Source organism: Prionailurus viverrinus, unplaced genomic scaffold, assembly GCF_022837055.1.
Source record: "Prionailurus viverrinus isolate Anna unplaced genomic scaffold, UM_Priviv_1.0 scaffold_60, whole genome shotgun sequence".
In the NCBI taxonomy this organism is placed as follows: domain Eukaryota; kingdom Metazoa; phylum Chordata; class Mammalia; order Carnivora; family Felidae; genus Prionailurus; species Prionailurus viverrinus.
This window is the reverse complement of record NW_025927622.1, coordinates 889,900-911,085: the sequence shown is the minus strand read 5'-3', so window position 1 is coordinate 911,085 and position 21,186 is coordinate 889,900. Positions and strand designations below refer to the sequence as shown.

General features: G+C 60.7%; 1 protein-coding gene across 2 annotated transcripts; it reads left to right on the top strand.

Annotated features, from left to right (window-relative positions):
* The first annotated feature begins 12,612 nt into the window (after nucleotides 1-12,612).
* Nucleotides 12,613-21,009, top strand: MADCAM1 (mucosal vascular addressin cell adhesion molecule 1). Of its 2 annotated transcripts, none has more exons than XM_047848391.1 (5): nucleotides 12,613-12,900; nucleotides 13,097-13,369; nucleotides 17,610-17,798; nucleotides 19,610-19,984; nucleotides 20,645-21,009. In XM_047848391.1, exons 1-5 carry the CDS (start codon nucleotides 12,840-12,842, stop codon nucleotides 20,752-20,754), a joined length of 1,008 nt encoding a protein of 335 aa, XP_047704347.1. In that variant the 5' UTR covers nucleotides 12,613-12,839; the 3' UTR covers nucleotides 20,755-21,009. The 2 variants fall into 2 exon arrangements, with proteins under 2 accessions (XP_047704347.1, XP_047704346.1); XM_047848390.1 differs by having other exon boundaries at nucleotides 12,618-12,900; nucleotides 17,610-17,933.
* Nucleotides 21,010-21,186: the final 177 nt, after the last annotated feature.

Here is a 21,186-nt window from a genome sequence, read left to right as displayed (position 1 = left end):
TCGCCCCCTCTCCTCTGGCCACAGTAGCAACCTCCCAGTCCTTAAAGCCACTCAAGCCAGTTCCCACCTCAGGGTGCTTACCTGGGCTCCCTTCACCTGGGGAGACTCGGCCAACAAATCAGCCCATAACCAGTCCCATCCTCAGTAACCTGTGGGCCCCCAAAGTACACAAGCCATTGCTTCCTTCCAGAAGCAGCACAAACTCCAGAGCTGTGACCAGAACTGGGCACTGAGGATGGAGATGGGAGATAGACACCCCTACCTCCTCCTCTCCCTCCTGGCAGAGTCTCTGATTGACCCAAGCTGGCCAGAAGTGCAGGATACGGCCGCTGGGGTCAGCCTCAAGGACCCTAGGCCAGGCAGAGAAAGAACCAGCGTGCCGGCCGGAGGACAGTCCTTCATCCAGGTGCTAGCTGGGACTCAGCCCCAGCTGCCTTAGTTTCCCCACTGTGACATAGGAAGGAGCCAAGAGCGAGTGTGGGGTGGGGAACAGACTGGAATGATTGCCTGAGCCTGAAAGGGAGGTTTTGGGGGCCTCAAGTTCCAGCAACATCACCAGACTGAGCTTAGGCACCCCAGCCGGCCTCGATCCATGACCACTCGGCTCCTCCAGCTCTCACTTTCAGCTCAGAACCCGCACAACTGCCAGGTAACAGCATGTGAATGAGAAGCTAATTAATTCTAAGCCCATGCACATGAGCCACGTTTTTAATCCAATGTATTCACTGGCAGAAAAGAGCAGATCAGCAAACTGAAACAAGGAAGCCCGGACTGGGATGGGGCACGGGGCTCTGCCCTGGCAACACGGCGCCGCGTGGGGCCGCGTAAGGCCGCGTAAGGCCGCGGGCCTCAGTGCCTCGGAGGAGGCTGCAGGGTCTGAGCGCATAAGGGTTAACCCGACCTTTACCCATCTGTGTGCCCACCGCGTGCAGGCGCTGTTCAGGTGCTGGGAAAAGACGTGTGCACAAAACACACAAACTCCCTTCCTCACCCTTTTGTTGAAAGAAGCAAACAAGTGAGTTACACTGCTTTAGAAGGCAAAGCAGTGCCGTGGAGCAAAACCAAGGCTGGGGCGCCCCGGGGGGGCTCCGCCGGTTAGGCGGCCCACTTGGGCTCAGGTCGTGATCTCACGGTCCGTGAGTTCAAGCCCCGCGTCCGGCTCTGTGCTGACAGCTCAGAGCCTGGAGCTGCTTCGGATCCTGTGTCTCCCTCTCTCTCTGCCCCTCCCCCACTCAAGCTCTGTCTTTGTCTCTCTCCAAAATAAATAAACATGGAAAGAAAGAAAGAAAAGAAGGAAGGAAGGAAGGAAGGAAGGAAGGAAGGAAGGAAGGAAGGAAGAAAGAAAGAAGGAAAGAAAGAAAGAAAGAAAGAAGGAAGGAAAGAAAGAAAGACAGGAAGAAAGAAAAAGAAAACCAAGGGTAAGGAGAGGTTGGAGGTGTGGAGAGTTTCCAGTCTGACATGAAGTGGTCACTGAGAAGGTGACATTCACGCAGAGACTTGAAGGAGGTTGGGGGTGGAGGGGGCGGTCTGGGGAGAAGACACAGCAGGCAGAGGCACAGCGGGTACAAAGGGTCTGAGCCTCGAGTGCACCGGGCGTCTGGCAGGAGCAGCGAGGAGGCCCGTGGTGAGTGGAACCGAACGAGCGATGGGGAGAGAGGGAGCGGGCCGTGCAGGGTCCCTGGGGAGGCACCGCGGAGCCCCCGAGGGCCGCGGGCAGAGCTGGCACCTGCTCGAGCCGGTGCTCACCGGCGCCCTCTGGCGGCCGCGGGGAAACAGACCGTGAGCGGGGCTCAGGGGAGGGGGCTGGTCCCGGACGGGCGTGGGGAGGTGGGGGGCTTGGTGGGCGGTGGTGGAGGAGGAGGTGAGAAGCAGGTGGGTCCTGGATCTATTTTAAAACTACAAGCAACAGGGTTTGTGGCACATTTGAGGTAGGGGTGAGGGGACCGGAGGTGTTGGGGACGCTCCCTGTTACTAGGAGGGAACACGCAGGGGAGGGGCAGGTTAGGAGAAGGTCTAGAGCTCAGTTTGGGAACTGTGAGGTGTGGACTCTCCGGTGGACAGCCAGCTACGCGGGTCCAGGCTGTTGGCTCTCTGGGCCACATAACAAATCCCCCCCCCCCCCACAACACAGTGGCTCAAAAACACCCACATTTCTTACCTCACAGCTTCTGAAGACAGTCCATAGACAGAGTTGGGTCCTCTGCTCAGGCTGCAGTGCTGCTGTTGGCCAGGGCTGAGGGCTCATCCGGAGGCTCCCCCGGGGAGGGGCCCACGTCCCAGCTCCCCGGGGTTGCTGCAGGATCTGTGGCTGTGGGACTGGGGGGCCCACCTCCAGCTGGCTTCTGGCCAGGTGGCCTCCAAGCGTGGCTGCTTAGTTTCTCAAAGCCCCAAAGGAAAAAGTCTGCGCAACATGCAGGATGGAGCTTATGTCGTTTATAACAGTAACGGGAGCAGGTGTCCCACCCAGGGCCCGGGTTCTTCTTCCCTCTCTCAGCCCATCTCTTCCTGAATCCATCAGATCCTTCTTCAATCACGTATCACTGCCCCCAAATCCCCTCGCGTCCCTTCTTCCCCTGCTACCCGCCTTCTGCACAAGAACAAAATGGTCTTTTGAAGTCAAAAAGTCACCCCGTACCTGTGTCCTGGTCACAAAACATTCCCCAGGCTCCCACCGTGCCATCAACAAATCCAAGCTTCTAACCTTGCCTTTGTTTGGCCGTGAGGGCACAGGCTGCATTTATTGGGCACCTACTACATACCAGCCTCTGTGCAGGTGCAACAACACAGCCCACAAGAAACAGAATGCAAACCACATGTGCAATTTTGAATTTTCTAGCAGCCATGTCAGAAAAAGAAACAAGATCATTTTAACGATACATTTTATTTAACTCAGCATAACCAAAATGTCACTCCAGCATACAAAAGTTGTGCTTGAGACATTTTACGTTCTTCTTTCCTGCTAAGGCTTCAGAACCTAGTGTGTCTTGTGCCCACAGCACATCTCAGCTTGGGGTCCGGATGCTCAGCCACGGTCCAGATGCTCGGTGACCACACGTGGCCACTGTGTGGTCAGCACAGATTTAGAGTGCTTTAGAACCAAGCCCTTAGTCCTGTGGCAGTCGGTCCCCCAGGGGACACTGCAGAATGTCTAGGGGCACCTTCTGTTGCAAAGACTGGGCGGGAAGGGTGCTCCTGACACTTGGGGGTGTGGGAGCCAGGGATGCTGCAGGGGAGACTGATGCAGAGGGCTGCAACCAGCATCTGTCCCCGCAGATCAGGCCCGCCCACACAGCCAGCACTGACATCCCTGGACAGGATGCTTCCTGCCCTCCAGAAGCCCCACCATGCCCCCTTGCACTCCTGTCCTCCCCTCTACCCTGTAACCACCATGGTGACTTCAAAAGCAGGGCTATATTGTCCCCCCCTTTTTTTGCTTTACATAAATGGTAGTGCACTGCGTTCCCGTGAGCCCTCTTTCCCTGGACCTAGTGTGTACGATTCATCCTCTTGCTGGGTTCGACTGTAGACCATTCACTCTCATTACTGGGTGTAATATCCCGTTGCATGAAGACGGCACACTTTATCTGATGAGCTTCTAGGAGGTTTCCCCTTGAGGCTACTGCAGATAATGCCGTTCCCAACATTCCAGGCGGAGGGCACAGCCTGTGCCAAGGCCCTGGGGAATCGCTGGGCCTTTGTGTTGAAGAGCGAGGAAGCTCTTGTGGCTGGACCAGCAGAGCAAGGAGGAGAGGAGGAGAGGGAGGGAAGGGAGGAGGACGGGGTGAGGGGGCAGGTGGTGGACATGGGCTTTTACCCATGTGAGGGAGGTGGGAGCCCTGAAGGGCCCTGGGCAGAGGAGGGGTGAGGTCAGGTGTAAGAGAAAAGAAGCCAAGGCTTCTTTGGACCTGAATCTCCTCAAGAACGGATCTGACCTTAACCCAGACGAGGGGGTCTTATTTCTTTAGTTGTTTATCGCCAGTCTCCCCCACACTCCTCTACGCAACATGCTAGCACACGCACACATGGGCGCGCGCACAGGAAGAGGCGGTAGGAGTCCAGAGCAGGGGCAGAGCAAACACCTTTGACTTGTGGGTGAAGGGGGCTATCACTGACATCGCCACTGCTGTGGGTCTCAGTCCCCACCATTCCCTTCTGGAATCATCTGGAGGCTGAAAGTGGGGCTGCACCGCCAGGAGGCTGGGTCAGTGACTGGCCTGCTGTTCTCTGTCCCTGGCACACGGGTGGCAGCAGGCCAGGTGTTCATGGGCCGCCCCATCCAGCGTTAGCTGCGGCTCTGGCTCCCCAGTTGCCCTGATCTGTCACTCCCCCAGGGCCCTCGCAATTGTCCTCTGTCCTGAGGTCAGCCCCCTGACTCAGACTCACGTGCCTCTGTGGCTGCCTGCCCCTTTGTTCCGAGCGGACTCTAACAAAGAAGACTTGTTCTCCCAAGACAAGAACACAGTGAACCAGGGGAGCCAGGCTCCCCTCCGGTCTCCCTCCAGGAAAGTGGCAGCTCTCCACGTGGGACAGAGCTCTCGGGTTCTGCTGGGTGCCCGGCTGCATGTCTGCCAAGTCTCCATTTTACAGGTGCAAACACTGAGGTTCAGAGGAAGGAAGGGCTGTATTGGGAGGACTGGAGGGCTGGATAGGGGTCCCGGCAGGCTTTCCTGGAGCCTACAAACTCCTACCCGGCCAAGTGCTTTCTCTCCTCTCTGGCTCCATCCATCCCTCTGCTGCAGCCCTCTGCCTTCTTTGCTTTTCTAGAACACACCAGGCAGCTCGAGCCTCAGAGCCTTTGCACTCACTGTACCTTCCACCCGGTACACCCTTTCCCCCATACATGCTTGCTAAGTCTCTGCTCAGACCCCTCCTTGCAGACATCTTCCTCTGACCACCCAGCTCACCACTCTACCGATCCCTCTTCCACCTTACTCGTTTCTTCTCACAGAATTTATCACTAGCTAACACAGTATACCATTCTTCCCACTGCACGGTGTTGGGCTGGAGTTGTGAGAGACGACTGTGCAGCTTGCAGGAGTTTCGTGAGCTGGCTGATGCCATGTGGGTAGTCCTGATGGTGGTTTGATCAGCCACGACGGGATAGCGACACCACAGGAATGAGCATGCGCCACAGAGTTAGGCTTTTTACCCTGTGTCTCCTGCCCCCTCCCCCTTCCATTAGAATGAACGCTCCTTGGGGCAGGGGTCTGCCCACCTTGATTTCTGCTGTCACCCTGGCACCTAGAACAATGCTTGGCATCTAGGAAGCATTCAATGAATACTGGTTGAATTGAGTGACCCTCATCCCTAGCAACTGCTCCCAGACTTTGACATCAGGCCCCCCGTGACAAACCACCCTTCGGCCTGACTCTGGTCTCTGGCACCATTTCGCCAGACTCCGGAAACATCCTCCAACCTTTAGATGACACGCTCGAGTTCCCCAACACCTTGGTCCCAGGGCCGTCGATAAGCCCCCGGCCTCCAGCAACAGGGCTCCTTCTCGCAGAGGGATCCCAGCGCCCCTAGCCGCGATCCCGGCCCCGCGGGGAAGACAGCAGGAACCCCGCGGCCTCGGACTCCGGTCCCAGAGACGCCCCTCTGTGCACTCATGCCGCGCGTAACTATCGAGCGCCTGCTGCCTCCCGGGTTCCGCACGCAGATCCCGGGTTCAGGACCTCTCGCTGCCTCCCCGACACTGGCCCCGCGGCCGCGCGACCGAGACGTCGGGCCGGTGCCCACCCCAGAGGGCTGGGGGCGGGGGGCGAGCACCGCAGCTCCTCGCGCGACCTCGCAAGCAGCCAGGTGCCCACAGCACGCGCCCCTGCCCCCGCGGGTCCGCGGTTCGGAGCCCTGCAGGCGCTGTGCGCGGTGCTTTGTGGGAAACACCGACCGGGGTCCGCGGCATGCCGGGAGTTGTAGTGCGGCAGCGCGGGGCGAGCGCAGGGCCCGCCGGGACTTGTGGGCGGCACCGGGGCCGGAAGGCAGGGTGCGAACGTGCTGCGGGGCCGGAGCGCCGCTGCCGACGACAAGATTCGCGACGTCCCGCTGGCTGAGAAGATCGTCACCGAGGACGGCGGCGCCGAAAGTGCCCGAGCCCCTGCCCAGCCCTGACCCTCGGCGCCGGCCCGATCCGGAACCCTACGCCAACCCTAACCATACTGGGCACCCATAGCCCGTGTGGACGGGCCGGGACTCCAGTCTTAGCCTTGGACGCCGAACCCCCTCCCTTCCCAGAAGCCCCAAAGCCAGCTCGGTCCACCCAGGCCCCTGTCGCAGACACCCGGGCACAGTCCTGCAACCTCAGCTCCCACCTTCCTCGCAGAACCACCTCCATGCTCTGAACTTGGCCCCGCCTCATCACTCAGAACTGCTAGACTCCCGTCCGTGCCATCCGTGGCCTAACTCATGTCGCAGGTGCAGACGCCTGAAAGAAGCTTCCTGGGCAAGAGACCTTCTCTGAAGGGCTCTGGTGTGAGCGCCGACCGTGACCCCCGGCCTCAGCCTAACCCTAACCCCCGCCTCAATCCCTACCCCTCCACCATCGTCACCCATCCAGCATTTCCCAACCTCTGAAGTTCCCAGCACTGCTGGCATTGGGGCTCGATTGTTCTCTGGGCCCCGTGGGGGTGTTGAGCAGTAGCAGCCCCCATCGCCATGCCAGGAGCACCCCCCCCCCCCCACTCCTGACAACCACCTGCCTCTGCTACATATCGCCCAGGATCACCAGGGTAAGAACCACTGTCCTAGTGTGATAAAACACCAGGGGTTCCCGGGTCTTAGCCTGCAGGTAGGTGGAGGAGAGGGGAGCTACCCACCTAACCAAAGGACATTTCCATTCTGTGCCCAAGACAGGCCACAAACCCAGCCTGAGGACAGAGCCCCCTGCCCACTAGAACACACAGCTCACTTAAATGCTCCAGCAACCATGTTGAAAAAAACACAGTGAAAAAGGGACATAAATAGCATCTGGCTGGCTCAGTCAGGGGAGCATGCGACTCTTCTTGTTCTAGGGTTGTGAGTTTGAGCCCCACATTGGTGGAAAGATTACTTTAAAAAAAAGTCTTGGGGCGCCTGGGTGGCGCAGTCGGTTAAGCGTCCGACTTCAGCCAGGTCACGATCTTGCGGTCCGCGAGTTCGAGCCCCGCGTCGGGCTCTGGGCTGATGGCTCAGAGCCTGGAGCCTGTTTCCGATTCTGTGCCTCCCTCTCTCTCTGCCCCTCCCCCGTTCATGCTCTGTCTCTCTCTGTCCCAAAAATAAATAAACGTTGAAAAAAAAATTAAAAAAAAAAAAAAGTCTTAGGGCGCCTGGGCAGCTTGGTTAAGCCTCCAACTCTGATTTCAGATCAGGTCATGATCTCTTGAGGCCAAGTGTGGCGGGCTCCGCTGGGCATAGATCCTGCTTAAGAGTCTCTCTCTCCCTCTGCCTCTGCCCCTCCCCAGCTCATGCTCTATAAATCAATAAATCAATACATAACTTTCTAAAAAGTAGCATAGGGGCACCTGGGTGGCTCAGTTGGTTAAGCGTCCGACTTCCTTAAGCTCAGGTCATGATCTCACAGTTCATGAGTTTGGGCCCCGCATCAGGCTCTCTGCTGTCAGCATGGAGCCTGCCTCTGATGCTCTGTCCCTCTCTTTCTGCCCCTCCTCTGCTCACTCTCTCTCTTTCGAAAATGAATAAGCCTTTTTTTTATTTAAGTTTATTTCTCTTGAGAAAGAGGGAGAGCACACTTGAGCAGGGGAAAGGCAGAGAGAGGGCAAGAAAGAATCCCATGCAGGGATGGGCATGACTGCCTCCTCGATGTCAGTGCAGGGCTCCAGCCCACGAACCAGGAGATCATGACCCGAGCCGAAAGCAAGAGTCAGACACTTAACTGACCGAGCCGCCCGGTGCCCCCAAAATAAATAAATTTTTTTTAAACCTTAAGGGGCACCTGGGTGGTTCAGTCAGTTAAGTGTCAGCTTTCGGGTCAGGTTATGATCTCACGGTTCATGAGTTCGAGCCTCGAATCAGGCCCTCTGCTGTCAGCGTGGAGCCTGCTTCGGATCCTCTGTCTCCCTCTCTCTCTGCACCTTCTCCACTCGCATTCTCCCTCTCTCTCTCTCAAAAATAAACATTTTGATAAATAAAAAATTAAAAGGTAGCATAAATAAAATGAGTTTTATAGAATGTAAGATAAAATGTATTTTATATATAGTATATTCAAAGTACAGTTGTTTCAATATGTAATCAATATTTTTAAAAATTTTTAACATTTATTTTTGAGGCAGAGAGAGACAGAGCATGAACGGGGGAGGGTCAGAGAGAGAGGGAGACACAGAATCCGAAACAGGCTCCAGGCTCTGAGCCGTCCGCACAGAGCCCGACGCGGGGCTCGAACCCACGGACCGTGAGATCATGATCTGAGCTGAAGTCAGACGCTTAACCAACTTGCCAGCCAGGCGTCCCTCAACATATAATAAATATTAGGATGTGTGACATTCTTCATACTAAATCCTCAAAGTTTACTCTGTATTTTCCACTTACGTGCATTTTACATTTAATTTTCATTGGATGTTTTTCATCTATAAGATTTAACAAGATTGCAGATGAAAAACAGATTCACAAAGCCAAGTTGTTCCAAACATACTTAAAAGTTTTCTAGTACTTGAGTCAAGTATCTGCTTGTAAGTTGAAACTTTAATTCAGAATTCTATTTCAGGTGGTCAGTAGGGACAAGTCACTGGCGGTGCTGCCCTGGCCTCCGTTCACGGTGTGGCCCAAAGCTGTCACTTCGCCAGCCCGGCCTCCGGTGGTTGCTGGGCCAGGCTGATGTAGCACGTGGCTGGAATCACCCAGCCACGGACCCGGTGACCCATGGGCAAATCCTTCTGAACGATGTGAACTTACCACCACATCTGCGTGGATGGATATGGGCCCGGATGGGGATGGGGAAAGGATGGCCCACCGCCTCACCGCCTCACCGAAAAGCCAAAGAGTCACCAGCACTGCATCTTTCTGGGGCACAGCAGTGACTGCCTCGTCAGGTACAGCTGGTCCCCAGTCCGCGACTGCTGTGGTCGGCACGGTCAGCCCGAGGGGAGAATGGTGAGGGCACTCAGTCGGGGCAGGACAAATGAGCGGGTGTCCACATGACGGACGTGTGCACAGGTAGATGCACAGGCGACGGGCAGATGGATGGACAGACGGTCAAGGAGTGGAGCGATAGATGGATGGACAGTGGTGGATGACACACGGACAGATGGGCAGATCTCTGGTTAGACTGACAGGACCGGCCCCAGAACTCCACCCTGGTCTGCCCGTACCTCCTAGGGTCACTTTGGGCCTGTTCTGCCCCCTGCCCTGGGGGGCATCTGGGAGGGGCGCTGACTCGCCTGCAGTTCTGGCCCCAGGCGTCGTGCAGAACATGACTGCCGGCATCCGTGGCCTGTGCAAGAGGCTGGGCCCCCCCCCACCCCAACTACAGCTTGTCTTCCATCTGTCCCGCACGGAGCTGAGCAAAATGGCGGCCCGGGGCCCCAGACAAAGTCCGGACCAGCATGGCAAACCCTTTGGACAAACCCTTGACCCTCCTGCGTCCCACATGTCTACCTGCCTGCCTCCAGGGACACCCACATCGACCTCTGATGCTCACTGTCTTCTCACTGGTGCATCACCCTGGGCCACCCTTCCCCTTCAGCACCTCCTCTGTTCTCCTCGAGCTCCTGGTCACCCTTTTGACCTCCCCCCTCCCCCAGCACAATCACCTGCCCTGCAGCCCAGTGCCCACAACAGGCTTGGTGGTGGGTCCCCAAGGTGTCCCACAGCCCTTCGGGTGGGGCCCCCATCAGCAAGAAGCCGCTGCTAGAGGACAGCATAGCCTGACTTAGCAACAGGGCCTGAGGCCAGGGGTTACAGTTCTGGGAGCCCTGGCCCCACCAACTCCTGCTCAGGTCCCCCAGCCTCGGGGTGATGGAGCCAGCACCCCAAAATCAGCTGTCACCAAGATGTGCCTTCCGGCTCCTCAGGGCCTAAGGATCCTCAGGGCACCCCCAACCTTGCCTATTCAACTCCCTCAGCGCTACCCCAGCCTGAGGTCCCCCTGGTGGGGGGACCCGCCACAGTCCCCAGGGACACCGGGCCCAGCTGCGGGGCCTTTGCAGACTACCCCAACCCCACCCCGCACTGGGTGCCTCCGTTCAGTCTGAATCAGATATCACAGCCCAAAGCCTCTGCCCCCTTGATGCTCATGACAACTTAAATCTCAGGTCCTCAGACAGGCCCCAAGGGGTCAGGGAGGGTGTAGACCCCCGGGTCTAACAGCCCTGCCTGTGACAGCTACCTGGCCACCACCAGTTTGGGGCTGAGCTTCACAGAAAGAGACTCATGCAGTGTTGTCCTTCATGAGCATTCAGTGTTCATTATTTACTTGGGGCTCTGGCCCCCAACCTTGGTGCCCTGGGGATCATCCCTCCTGCCATGCTCCCTTGGTTAGCTCAGCCAGGCAACTTCAGGGCAATTTTGCCAGCCCTCCAGAGCCTTCCGTGTGGGTCTTTATTGAAGAATCATTCACAGCCTCCATAGCCTTCTCCACCATCGCTGAGACCCACAGAAGCAGAGAGTGACCACAGGAGGGGGGGCATGTCCTAGGTCTGGGGTCCTCCAGCACCAGAGCTAGATGAAGGACCCCAGAAGACCCTGCCCTCATGGCTCCAGCCCACGTCAAAGAAAGAGCTGTGAGCCCCCAACTGACCAGTAGCACCAATGAGTGGAGCTGGCCCAGCTCCGGTGGGAAGGGTGTCCCTGAAGAGAATGGGCATCTCTGGGGGGCTGGGCAAGTGGTCTCCCCTGGATACCCTCTGAGGAAACCAGCACCCCCCCCACCCACCCACAGAGAACTACTGCTATCATAGGAAGGTAGAGTCCAGGATGACAAGTCTTGGGTGGGGGGAGGCTGGGACCCTCCATGGGAAGGAGGTTTCCTGCCAAGGCCACTGAGGACTTCATCCTGGGCGGGGACAATGCCGGGAAGGAGGGGGGGATCTGCAGGCAGGCACTGCAGGAAGCTCAGGTTGGGGGGGGCGGGGGATGTAGGGGAGGACCTCAGTCCCCACCCAGGCGGCTCCATGGGCTCAGTCTCCTAACAATGAGACCAGATATCCCAGATGCAGGCGCGAAATGCCATTCAGTCCCCTCCAGTGCCGGTCCTGGGCTCCCAGAGTTCCCCCCCGCTCCCCAGGGTCCACCTCGACCCTCTCTCCAGGCCCTGTCCTGTCCCTCTTCCCCCCCTCGCTCCCCTCCCCCCACCCCAGGTTCCAGCTCCTCCTCACCTCTGCCCAGAACCCTCTTAATCTGATCAGCCCATACCAGCGGTGATTAGAGCTGTGAGTGTCCTTGAGCGTGAGGGTCTGTCATCCACACAGGTAGAGCGTTATGAGCCCCATGGAGCACTGGTGATGGGTGGGGAGGCATAGCCCAGAGAGCTGGGTCACACCCTACAAGAGGCCTCAGCAGGGACGGAAGCAGGAAGCAGGGTCAGGGGCTGGGAAGAGGCCCATTCACCGGGCCCACTGCCCCCTGCCCGGGTTAAGAGCCCAGCTTCCCGAGAAAGGCCCGCACCTCCGGCCTGGGGAGGGCCGCCTGGGGTGGACCTTGGAGTCCATCTTCCTGTGCCGCTTTCCCGGCACAAGGCTCGAGGGGGATGGGACCGAGGAAGACAGGACTCTGCCCACACAGACGCCTCAGTTTCCCCCCTGTGCTACCAGCCCCTGCTCTTGTGCCTCGGTTGCTGCCTCTGGCAATTGGGACACTGAGAGGACACAGGCGCAGGGCTAGTGGCCCATCGACACCTCATTGCCGGGGAAACTGAAGCTGCTTGGGAAAGACTCTGAGGAGGCAACCTTTGGGCAGAGACGGCACAGGGCGAGGGCACAGCCACGCCAAGGCCCTGAGGCTGCCCGACCCTGCAAGGCTCCCGGCAAGCGAGGATTCTTCCCTTTATGCCACAGGCAGCCTTGCGGTGTGAGTCACCGTGCGCAGAGAGGTGTCACTCTGGGTGCTGGTGACGCATGGCCACAAAGGACAAAGAAACGAGGCCAGGCTGAGAGGCAAGAGGAAACCGTGGACGGATTTCTCAGGACTCACTGATGACAGCTGTGAGTGGGGAGCCTGGCCAGAGTCCCTTCCCAGGCCTCCCTGTGGATCTCAGTACCTGTGTGGAACACAGCAGGGAGGTCCCAGACTCCCAAGGGCCAGAGCTGTCTCACCTGAGGGCAGACAAGCTCAGAGGCGGCGGCGGTACCTGTCTCAGCTCCATCAACCCCAGGAGACCCTCCCGTCTCCGAGAACATAACCCCTAGGAGACCCCCACCACCCCAAAATCCTCACCCTGAAGGACCCCTCTTTCAGGAGGCCCCACCCCACAAACCGCCCCCCCCAGGAGCCCACCCCAGAGACGCTGGCCGCCAGGAGGCCACCTCCCACCCACCCATCTCTGCACTTCCCGGAGGTAAGAAGGCTACTCTCCACCCCCGCCCCCGCTCAGCCTCCCCGGCCTGGTTCTGATTTCCATTCGGTTGACCTCAACTGCCACCCCTCCCTGGCCTCCAGCCTCCAATCTTCCGGTCTCTCAAACTGGAGTGCGCTCACACCTTCCCGCTCCCGCTCCCTCTGTTCTGATTTCGGCCGCGAGGTCCCCCCGCCCCCCCATCTCTGGCAGCCGCGTCGCCTCCAGGGTCGGGGGTCAGGACGGGAAACCCCCTCGGGAAACCCCCAGGGACTCGCTGGAGGAGGGGGCGGCGGGAAGCAGCCGGGTCACCACTATTTAAGCCAGTCCTGTTGGGCGGGGAAAGAGCCGGACCGGCATGGACCAGAGCCTCTGCCTCCTGCTCCCCTTCTTCCTGGGGCTCCTCCATCGAGGCCTCGGTCAGCAAGGGAAGGGGCCCCGTTAGGGGAGCGAGTTTGGGGCCCGGGGCGGGGGGGGGGGGGGGGGGAGTTGCTGGCACAGGGAGGACTCGAGCAGGGCGGCGGGGAGGCCGCTGAGGACCCTAGGGCGGGGACAAGGGGGTCCGCCGCTGGGGTGGGGGTGGGGGACAGGGCTGAGAGCGCCGTCTGCCCGCAGGTGGGCCCCTGGAGGTGGAGCCCCCAGACCCGGTGGTGGCGGTGTCCTTGGGCGGGTCGCGGCAGCTCACCTGCCGGCTGGCCTGCGCCGGCCACCGGGCGCCCTCGGTGCAGTGGCGCGGCCTGGACACCAGCCTGGGCGCCGTGCGGTCGGACGCAGGCCGCAGCGTCCTCACCGTGCACAACGCCTCCCTGTCGGCGGCGGGCCCGCGCGTGTGCGTGGGCTCCTGCGGGGACCTGACCTTCCAGCGGACCGTGCAGCTCCTGGTGTTCGGTGAGCTCCCAACCCCCCCTGCCGCCCTCGCACTTTCCGCGTCCCAGCGGCCCTGCCCTGCCTCCGACCGCTACCGCTACCGCGTTTTCCTGGGCGTCCTCCCAGATCGCCCAGCCCGCCCCCCCACCCTGATCAAAGACTGCCCCAGCTCAGCCTGAGTCACTCAGCAACCCATTCCCGCCCTCCTCACCCCCCCCCCAGTGCCCCTCCTGACTCCTGCCCCTTCTGCTCTGCTCTGTTCTCCCCCCACCACACCCCTCCTGACTCCTGCCCCTTCTGCTCTGCTCTCCTCACCCCCCACCCCGCCCCTCCTGACTCCTGCCCCTTCTGCTCGGCTCTGTCCCCCCCCTCCTGACTCCCGCCCCTTCTGCTCTGCTCTCCTCACCCCCCACCCCGCCCCTCCTGACTCCAGCCCCTTCTGCTCTGCTCTGTTCCCCCCCCCACCTGATTCCCGACCCTTCTGCTCTGCTCTCCTCACCCCCCACCCCGCCCCTCCTGACTCCCGCCCCTTCTGCTCTGCTCTGTTCTCCCCCCCCATCTGACTCCCGCCCCTTCTGCTCTGCTCTCCTCACCCCCCACCCCGCCCCTCCTGACTCCCGCCCCTTCTGCTCTGCTCTGTTCTCCCCCCCCATCTGACTCCCGCCCCTTCTGCTCTGCTCTCCTCACCCCCCACCCCGCCCCTCCTGACTCCTGCCCCTTCTGCTCTGCTCTGTTCCCCCCCCACCTGACTCCCGCCCCTTCTGCTCTGCTCTCCTCACCCCCCACCCCGCCCCTCCTGACTCCTGCCCCTTCTGCTCGGCTCTGTCCCCCCCCTCCTGACTCCCGCCCCTTCTGCTCTGCTCTCCTCACCCCCCACCCCGCCCCTCCTGACTCCAGCCCCTTCTGCTCTGCTCTGTTCCCCCCCCACCTGATTCCCGACCCTTCTGCTCTGCTCTCCTCACCCCCCACCCCGCCCCTCCTGACTCCTGCCCCTTCTGCTCTGCTCTGTTCCCCCCCCACACCTGACTCCCGCCCCTTCTGCTCTGCTCTCCTCACCCCCCACCCCGCCCCTCCTGACTCCTGCCCCTTCTGCTCTGCTCTGTTCCCCCCCCACCTGACTCCCGCCCCTTCTGCTCTGCTCTCCTCACCCCCCACCCCGCCCCTCCTGACTCCTGCCCCTTCTGCTCTGCTCTCCTCACCCCCCACCCCGCCCCTCCTGACTCCCGCCCCTTCTGCTCTGCTCTCCTCACCCCCCACCCCGCCCCTCCTGACTCCTGCCCCTTCTGCTCTGCTCTGTTCCCCCCCCACACCTGACTCCCGCCCCTTCTGCTCTGCTCTCCTCACCCCCCACCCCGCCCCTCCTGACTCCTGCCCCTTCTGCTCTGCTCTGTTCCCCCCCCACCTGACTCCCGCCCCTTCTGCTCTGCTCTCCTCACCCCCCACCCCGCCCCTCCTGACTCCTGCCCCTTCTGCTCTGCTCTCCTCACCCCCCACCCCGCCCCTCCTGACTCCCGCCCCTTCTGCTCTGCTCTCCTCACCCCCCACCCCGCCCCTCCTGACTCCTGCCCCTTCTGCTCGGCTCTGTCCCCCCCCTCCTGACTCCCGCCCCTTCTGCTCTGCTCTCCTCACCCCCCACCCCGCCCCTCCTGACTCCAGCCCCTTCTGCTCTGCTCTGTTCCCCCCCCACCTGATTCCCGACCCTTCTGCTCTGCTCTCCTCACCCCCCACCCCGCCCCTCCTGACTCCTGCCCCTTCTGCTCTGCTCTGTTCCCCCCCCACACCTGACTCCCGCCCCTTCTGCTCTGCTCTCCTCACCCCCCACCCCGCCCCTCCTGACTCCTGCCCCTTCTGCTCTGCTCTGTTCCCCCCCCACCTGACTCCCGCCCCTTCTGCTCTGCTCTCCTCACCCCCCACCCCGCCCCTCCTGACTCCTGCCCCTTCTGCTCTGCTCTCCTCACCCCCCACCCCGCCCCTCCTGACTCCCGCCCCTTCTGCTCTGCTCTCCTCACCCCCCACCCCGCCCCTCCTGACTCCTGCCCCTTCTGCTCTGCTCTGTTCCCCCCCCCACATCTGACTCCCGCCCCTTCTGCTCTGCTCTCCTCACCCCCCACCACACCCCTCCTGACTCCTGCCCCTTCTGCTCTGCTCTCCTCACCCCCCACCCCGCCCCTCCTGACTCCCGCCCCTTCTGCTCTGCTCTCCTCACCCCCCACCCCGCCCCTCCTGACTCCTGCCCCTTCTGCTCTGCTCTGTTCCCCCCCCCACATCTGACTCCCGCCCCTTCTGCTCTGCTCTCCTCACCCCCCACCCCGCCCCTCCTGACTCCCGCCCCTTCTGCTCTGCTCTGTTCTCCCCCCCCATCTGACTCCTGCCCCTTCTGCTCTGCTCTCCTCATCCCCACCCCGCCCCTCCAGACTCCTGCCCCATCTGCTCTGCTCTGTCCCCCCCCCACCTGACTCCCGCCCCTTCTGCTCTGCTCTCCTCACCCCCCACCCCGCCCCTCCTGACTCCCAACCCTTCTGCTCTGCTCTCCTCACCCCCCACCCCGCCCCTCCTGACTCCTGCCCCTTCTGCTCGGCTCTGTCCCCCCCCTCCTGACTCCCGCCCCTTCTGCTCTGCTCTCCTCACCCCCCACCCCGCCCCTCCTGACTCCAGCCCCTTCTGCTCTGCTCTGTTCCCCCCCCACCTGATTCCCGACCCTTCTGCTCTGCTCTCCTCACCCCCCACCCCGCCCCTCCTGACTCCTGCCCCTTCTGCTCTGCTCTGTTCCCCCCCCACACCTGACTCCCGCCCCTTCTGCTCTGCTCTCCTCACCCCCCACCCCGCCCCTCCTGACTCCTGCCCCTTCTGCTCTGCTCTGTTCCCCCCCCACCTGACTCCCGCCCCTTCTGCTCTGCTCTCCTCACCCCCCACCCCGCCCCTCCTGACTCCTGCCCCTTCTGCTCTGCTCTCCTCACCCCCCACCCCGCCCCTCCTGACTCCCGCCCCTTCTGCTCTGCTCTCCTCACCCCCCACCCCGCCCCTCCTGACTCCTGCCCCTTCTGCTCTGCTCTGTTCCCCCCCCCACATCTGACTCCCGCCCCTTCTGCTCTGCTCTCCTCACCCCCCACCCCGCCCCTCCTGACTCCTGCCCCTTCTGCTCTGCTCTGTTCCCCCCCCACACCTGACTCCCGCCCCTTCTGCTCTGCTCTCCTCACCCCCCACCCCGCCCCTCCTGACTCCTGCCCCTTCTGCTCTGCTCTGTTCCCCCCCCACCTGACTCCCGCCCCTTCTGCTCTGCTCTCCTCACCCCCCACCCCGCCCCTCCTGACTCCTGCCCCTTCTGCTCTGCTCTCCTCACCCCCCACCCCGCCCCTCCTGACTCCCGCCCCTTCTGCTCTGCCCCCCCCCCACCTGACTCCCGCCCCTTCTGCTCTGCTCTCCTCACCCCCCACCCCGCCCCTCCTGACTCCCGCCCCTTCTGCTCTGCTCTGTCCCCCCCACCTGACTCCTGCCCCTTCTGCTCTGCTCTCCTCACCCCCACCCCGCCCCTCCTGACTCCTGCCCCTTCTGCTCTGCTCTGTCCCCCCCCCACCTGACTCCCGCCCCTTCTGCTCTGCTCTCCTCATCCCCCACCCCGCCCCTCCTGACTCCTGCCCCTTCTGCTCTGCTCTGTTCCCCCCCCACAACTGACTCCTGCCCCTTCTGCTCTGCTCTCCTCACCCCCCACCCCGCCCCTCCTGACTCCCGCCCCTTCTGCTCTGCTCTCCTCACCCCCCACCCCGCCCCTCCTGACTCCTGCCCCTTCTGCTCTGCTCTGTTCCCCCCCCACCTGACTCCCGCCCCTTCTGCTCTGCTCTCCTCACCCCCCACCCCGCCCCTTCTGACTCCTGCCCCTTCTGCTCTGCTCTCCTCACCCCCCACCCCGCCCCTCCTGACTCCCGCCCCTTCTGCTCTGCTCTCCTCACCCCCCACCCCGCCCCTCCTGACTCCTGCCCCTTCTGCTCTTCTCTGTTCCCCCCCCCACCTGACTCCCGCCCCTTCTTCTCTGCTCTCCTCACCCCCCACCCCGCCCCTCCTGACTCCCAACCCTCTGCTCTGCTCTCCTCTTCAGCATCTTGCACTCTGGACACACGAGCTGTGGCCGCTGGGCCTTCCCCTCACCCTATGCACCAGCGGCCCCCACTCACCCCTTGGCCCTGCCCTCAAGTCTCCTCCTCAGGGCCCAGTGCTGACCTACGGACTAAGCCCACCTGGCCCCAACCCTCTGTCCATTCTGCAGCGTTCCCAGCCCAGCTGACTGTCTCCCCAGCAGCCCTGGTGGCCCAGCAGGACCGAGAGGTAGCCTGCACAGCCCACAATGTCACGCCCGTCAGTCCCGAGGCCCTCTCCTTGTCCCTGCTCCTGGGGGACCGAGAACTGGAGGGGGTGCAGGCCCTGGGCCGGGATGTGGAGGAGGAGCCCCAGCAAGGTGAGGACCTGCTGTTCCGAGTGACAGAGCGCTGGCTGTTGCCCCCCCTGGGGACCCCCACCCCACCCGCCCTCCACTGCCAGGCAACCATGAAGCTGCCTGGCTTGGAGCTGAGCCACCACCAGCCCATCCCAGGTGAGTCTTTGGGGTCTGGACAGCCTGCACTTGGTGTCCCCAGGAAGTAGGGGAAGTCACCCAGCTCCTATGTGCCTTGATGCGTGCTGCCCAGGGGCTCTTCTGGAATCCTGGCCCCACCCCTCACCTGCTGTGTCCCGGTGTGGACCGGTCACAATTCCCACAGCAGGTGGGGCTATCAAATGCCACCGGAGTGACGTTCCCTACTCATCTATTCAGTCATTCAACAGATTTATTGAGTACCTACCCTGTGTCGGACCCCCTGAGATCCTGTCTTACTTTGCCCACAGTCCTCCAGGGCTCCTACCTCCCTCAGGGTAAAAAAAACAAAAACAAACAAAAAAAAAACCCAACCAATCCTCCTTCATCCACGGGGCCTTGAATGACCTGCTGTCACCTCCTCCCTCTTCCTCCAGCCACATGAGCCTCCCAGCTGCTCCTCCAACAGGCCAGATGCAGTCCTGCCTCAGGACCTTTACACATGCTCCAGCCTCCACTGGGAATGCTCTTCCCCCAGCTGTGTCCATTGCTCCATCACTCACTTTCCTCGGGTTGCCTTCCCAGTGAGGCTTTTCCTGACCTGTCTGAAGGGTCAAAGCACCGTTACTGTCCCTTACACATGTATGTGTACACACACGAGCCATGTGACTTCTCTTATTGTATATTCTTTGACACTTTTTATCAATATCTGGCGTCCCGGATTTTCTCTTCATTTTCTTCCCGTTGTCTGTCTCCCCTACTGTTGGCTTCGCTGAGATAGGAATATGTTTTATTCACGGCTACGTCCCCAGTGGCTAAAACAGTGCCCGACACATAGTAAGTATTCAACAGATACATTCCGAATGAGCGGATGGGTAGACGGAAGGACAGATGAAATCACGGTGCCTGGCACGTGGTAGGTACGCAGTAAATACTTGCTGAATGAGTGAACAAATGAAAACATTTAACTTGGGGCTAAGAAGACAGCAGGTGCTCAGTTCGTATCAGACATTATTAATTTAACAACGTGTCTAACGTGGGAGGGGCCCTGCCCACCCCATGAAGCCCCTGGCAGGCTCTCATTAAAAAAGCACAAATCCCTTCTCCCGCAGGGCACCCTGAAACTCATGTTACTGCACTTGGGGTCATCGGGGTGGGGGTAGATCGAGGGAGCTCCCGGGGGGGGGGGGATCGATTGGAAGGGGCGGGGTGCAGGGAAAGGGTGGTGGGAGAGCACACAGAGAGGCCACTGGATCTGAAAGGTGCTTTCTGGTAAGATGTACAAACCCCTCCTGGGGCTCAGCCTCCCATCTCCAGCACAAGGGATGAGCAGAGAGCCCCGGGACCCTTCACTTTGTCAGGGAGCACCGCCCCTCTGTCCACCTACTAGCCCCGTAATTTATAAAAGCCAGTACTCACCAAGCCCACACTCTGATTGCTCTCCATGGCACCCCTAGGATGGGTGGCTCTCACGCCCTTTACCACTGAGGAGATTGAGGTGCAGAGGTTCAGATGCTTACTCAGAGTGGGGAGAGGACCGAGACAGGCCTGGCCCCACTCCTACCCACTGGGATACCCTTCGATTTGCCCAAGTGGCACCGGATGGGGCCACAGGGTCAAACCCCGTGGTCTAAATGGAGAGGCAGGCAGGAGAAGGGGCCTGGGGCAGGAGAAAAAACAACCCCCCTGTTTTCCAGTCCTGCATAGGCTGACCTCCCAGGAGCCCCCTGTAACGACCTCCCCCAAGGCCACCCCAGAGCTGAGCTCCACCCACAGCCCCAGGAGTCCTGGGCCCCCACCTGGGAACAGCTCCACCAGGCCCTGTCGCCCTGAGATCCACCAGTCACCAGCACCAGGGGGTCTGGAGCTACTGTGTGAGGCAGCCTGTGGCCCCGGTATGTCAGCGAGCTGGACCCAGGCCCCCGGGGGTCTTGAAGCCTACGAGAGGCAGGAGGCTGGGGCCCTGGCTCGGCTGAGCGTGCTGTGGGCCAGGTGCAACCCTGAAGGCTGGTTTCAGTGTCGCCTGGACCCAGGGGGACAGATGGCCAGCCTCTACCTGGTCCCTGAAATCTGTGAGTTCTGGGGGCTAGGGAGGGGGCTGGGGGAGCCTCAGAGGGAGGAAAGCCTTGCATCAAGACCTTAGACAAGGAATGGTCCCGCCCGGCTTCAATTGCCCAAACTGTCCAGTGGGCTTCCCAAATGTAAGATCACGCTTACCTGGCAGGGCGAGGACTGTAAATCTAAGGGACTGTGTAGATTTCACGGCACTTTGTAAACTCTAAACTTTATAGCCTACAACAGCCTATAGAATAGAATACAGCCACTTAGGTCATTTCAAATTTTCTAGTAGCCACATTCAGAACCATAAATGAGACATCTTACATTCTTTTCTCCTTTTTTCAAACGAAGTCCTCAAGACGTGGTGTGGATTTTACGCTGACCTCACTTCCCATTCAGACATGCCGTATTTCAAACACAGGCGTGGGGGGCGGTCACCTCACTGGACAGCCCGTTTCTAACTACAGGGTCCTATGTGCCTTTCAAAAGATTCACTCCAAAACCTTTGGATAGTCTAGCAGCTTTTGGACATTTCAAAAGACATTCTAAACCGTGAAGTCCTTTGTAAAGTTTCAGGGAACCCAGTAAATGTGGAGGCCCCTAGCAGATTCTACTAAGCTTCTCCCCCAAACCCGCCGAGAGGTGTTCAGAGCTCCCGACACTTCCTTCTCTAGGTCCCCCAACAACATCCGCAGCCCTGTGGCCGGGCAGCTTGGTGCTGGGGCTGCTCTTCCTGGCGTTCCTCACCCATCGCCTGTGGAGACGCTGCAGGCCTGCTGGCTGACCACCAAACCCCAGCAGACCCTCTGGGCCCCTGCCCCACGCAGACTGGATTGAGGAGGACTGGCCTGAAATGGCCTTCCTTGCCTTCCACTCAGTTGCAAACAGAGGACATCTGCAGGGTTCTGGATCTACACGGTTGAGAGCCTACCACGACCGCTAACTCTGATGGCCAGCATCTGAGTTTCCCCTCAGTGGGACCCCTGGGGCCCCACCTCCCAATGGGCCAGAGCTAGGGAATAAAGGGCGTGTGGTCTGACCTCAGTGGTGTCTGTGGTGTTTCGGGGATGCCAGAATCTCCTACCCAGCCCCAGCGACCCTCTGCACTGGGGGGGGCTCCCCTGAGAGGTGGGGATGGACAGGCACCCCGCCCCCACTTGGCCAGGGCTGGGGGAAAGGGCGCAACAGGGAGCGTGGGGTGGATTCTGCCCGGGTG

Bases quoted from the DNA above. Each gene is read 5' to 3' on its own strand.
- MADCAM1 (XM_047848390.1), top strand. From the start codon at position 12,840: ATGGACCAGAGCCTCTGCCTCCTGCTCCCCTTCTTCCTGGGGCTCCTC. The intron at 12,901-13,096 runs GTCAGCAAGGGA...GTCTGCCCGCAG, and splicing joins GCTCCTCCATCGAGGCCTCG to GTGGGCCCCTGGAGGTGGAG. The intron at 17,934-19,609 runs GTGAGTCTTTGG...CCTGTTTTCCAG, and splicing joins CCACCACCAGCCCATCCCAG to TCCTGCATAGGCTGACCTCC.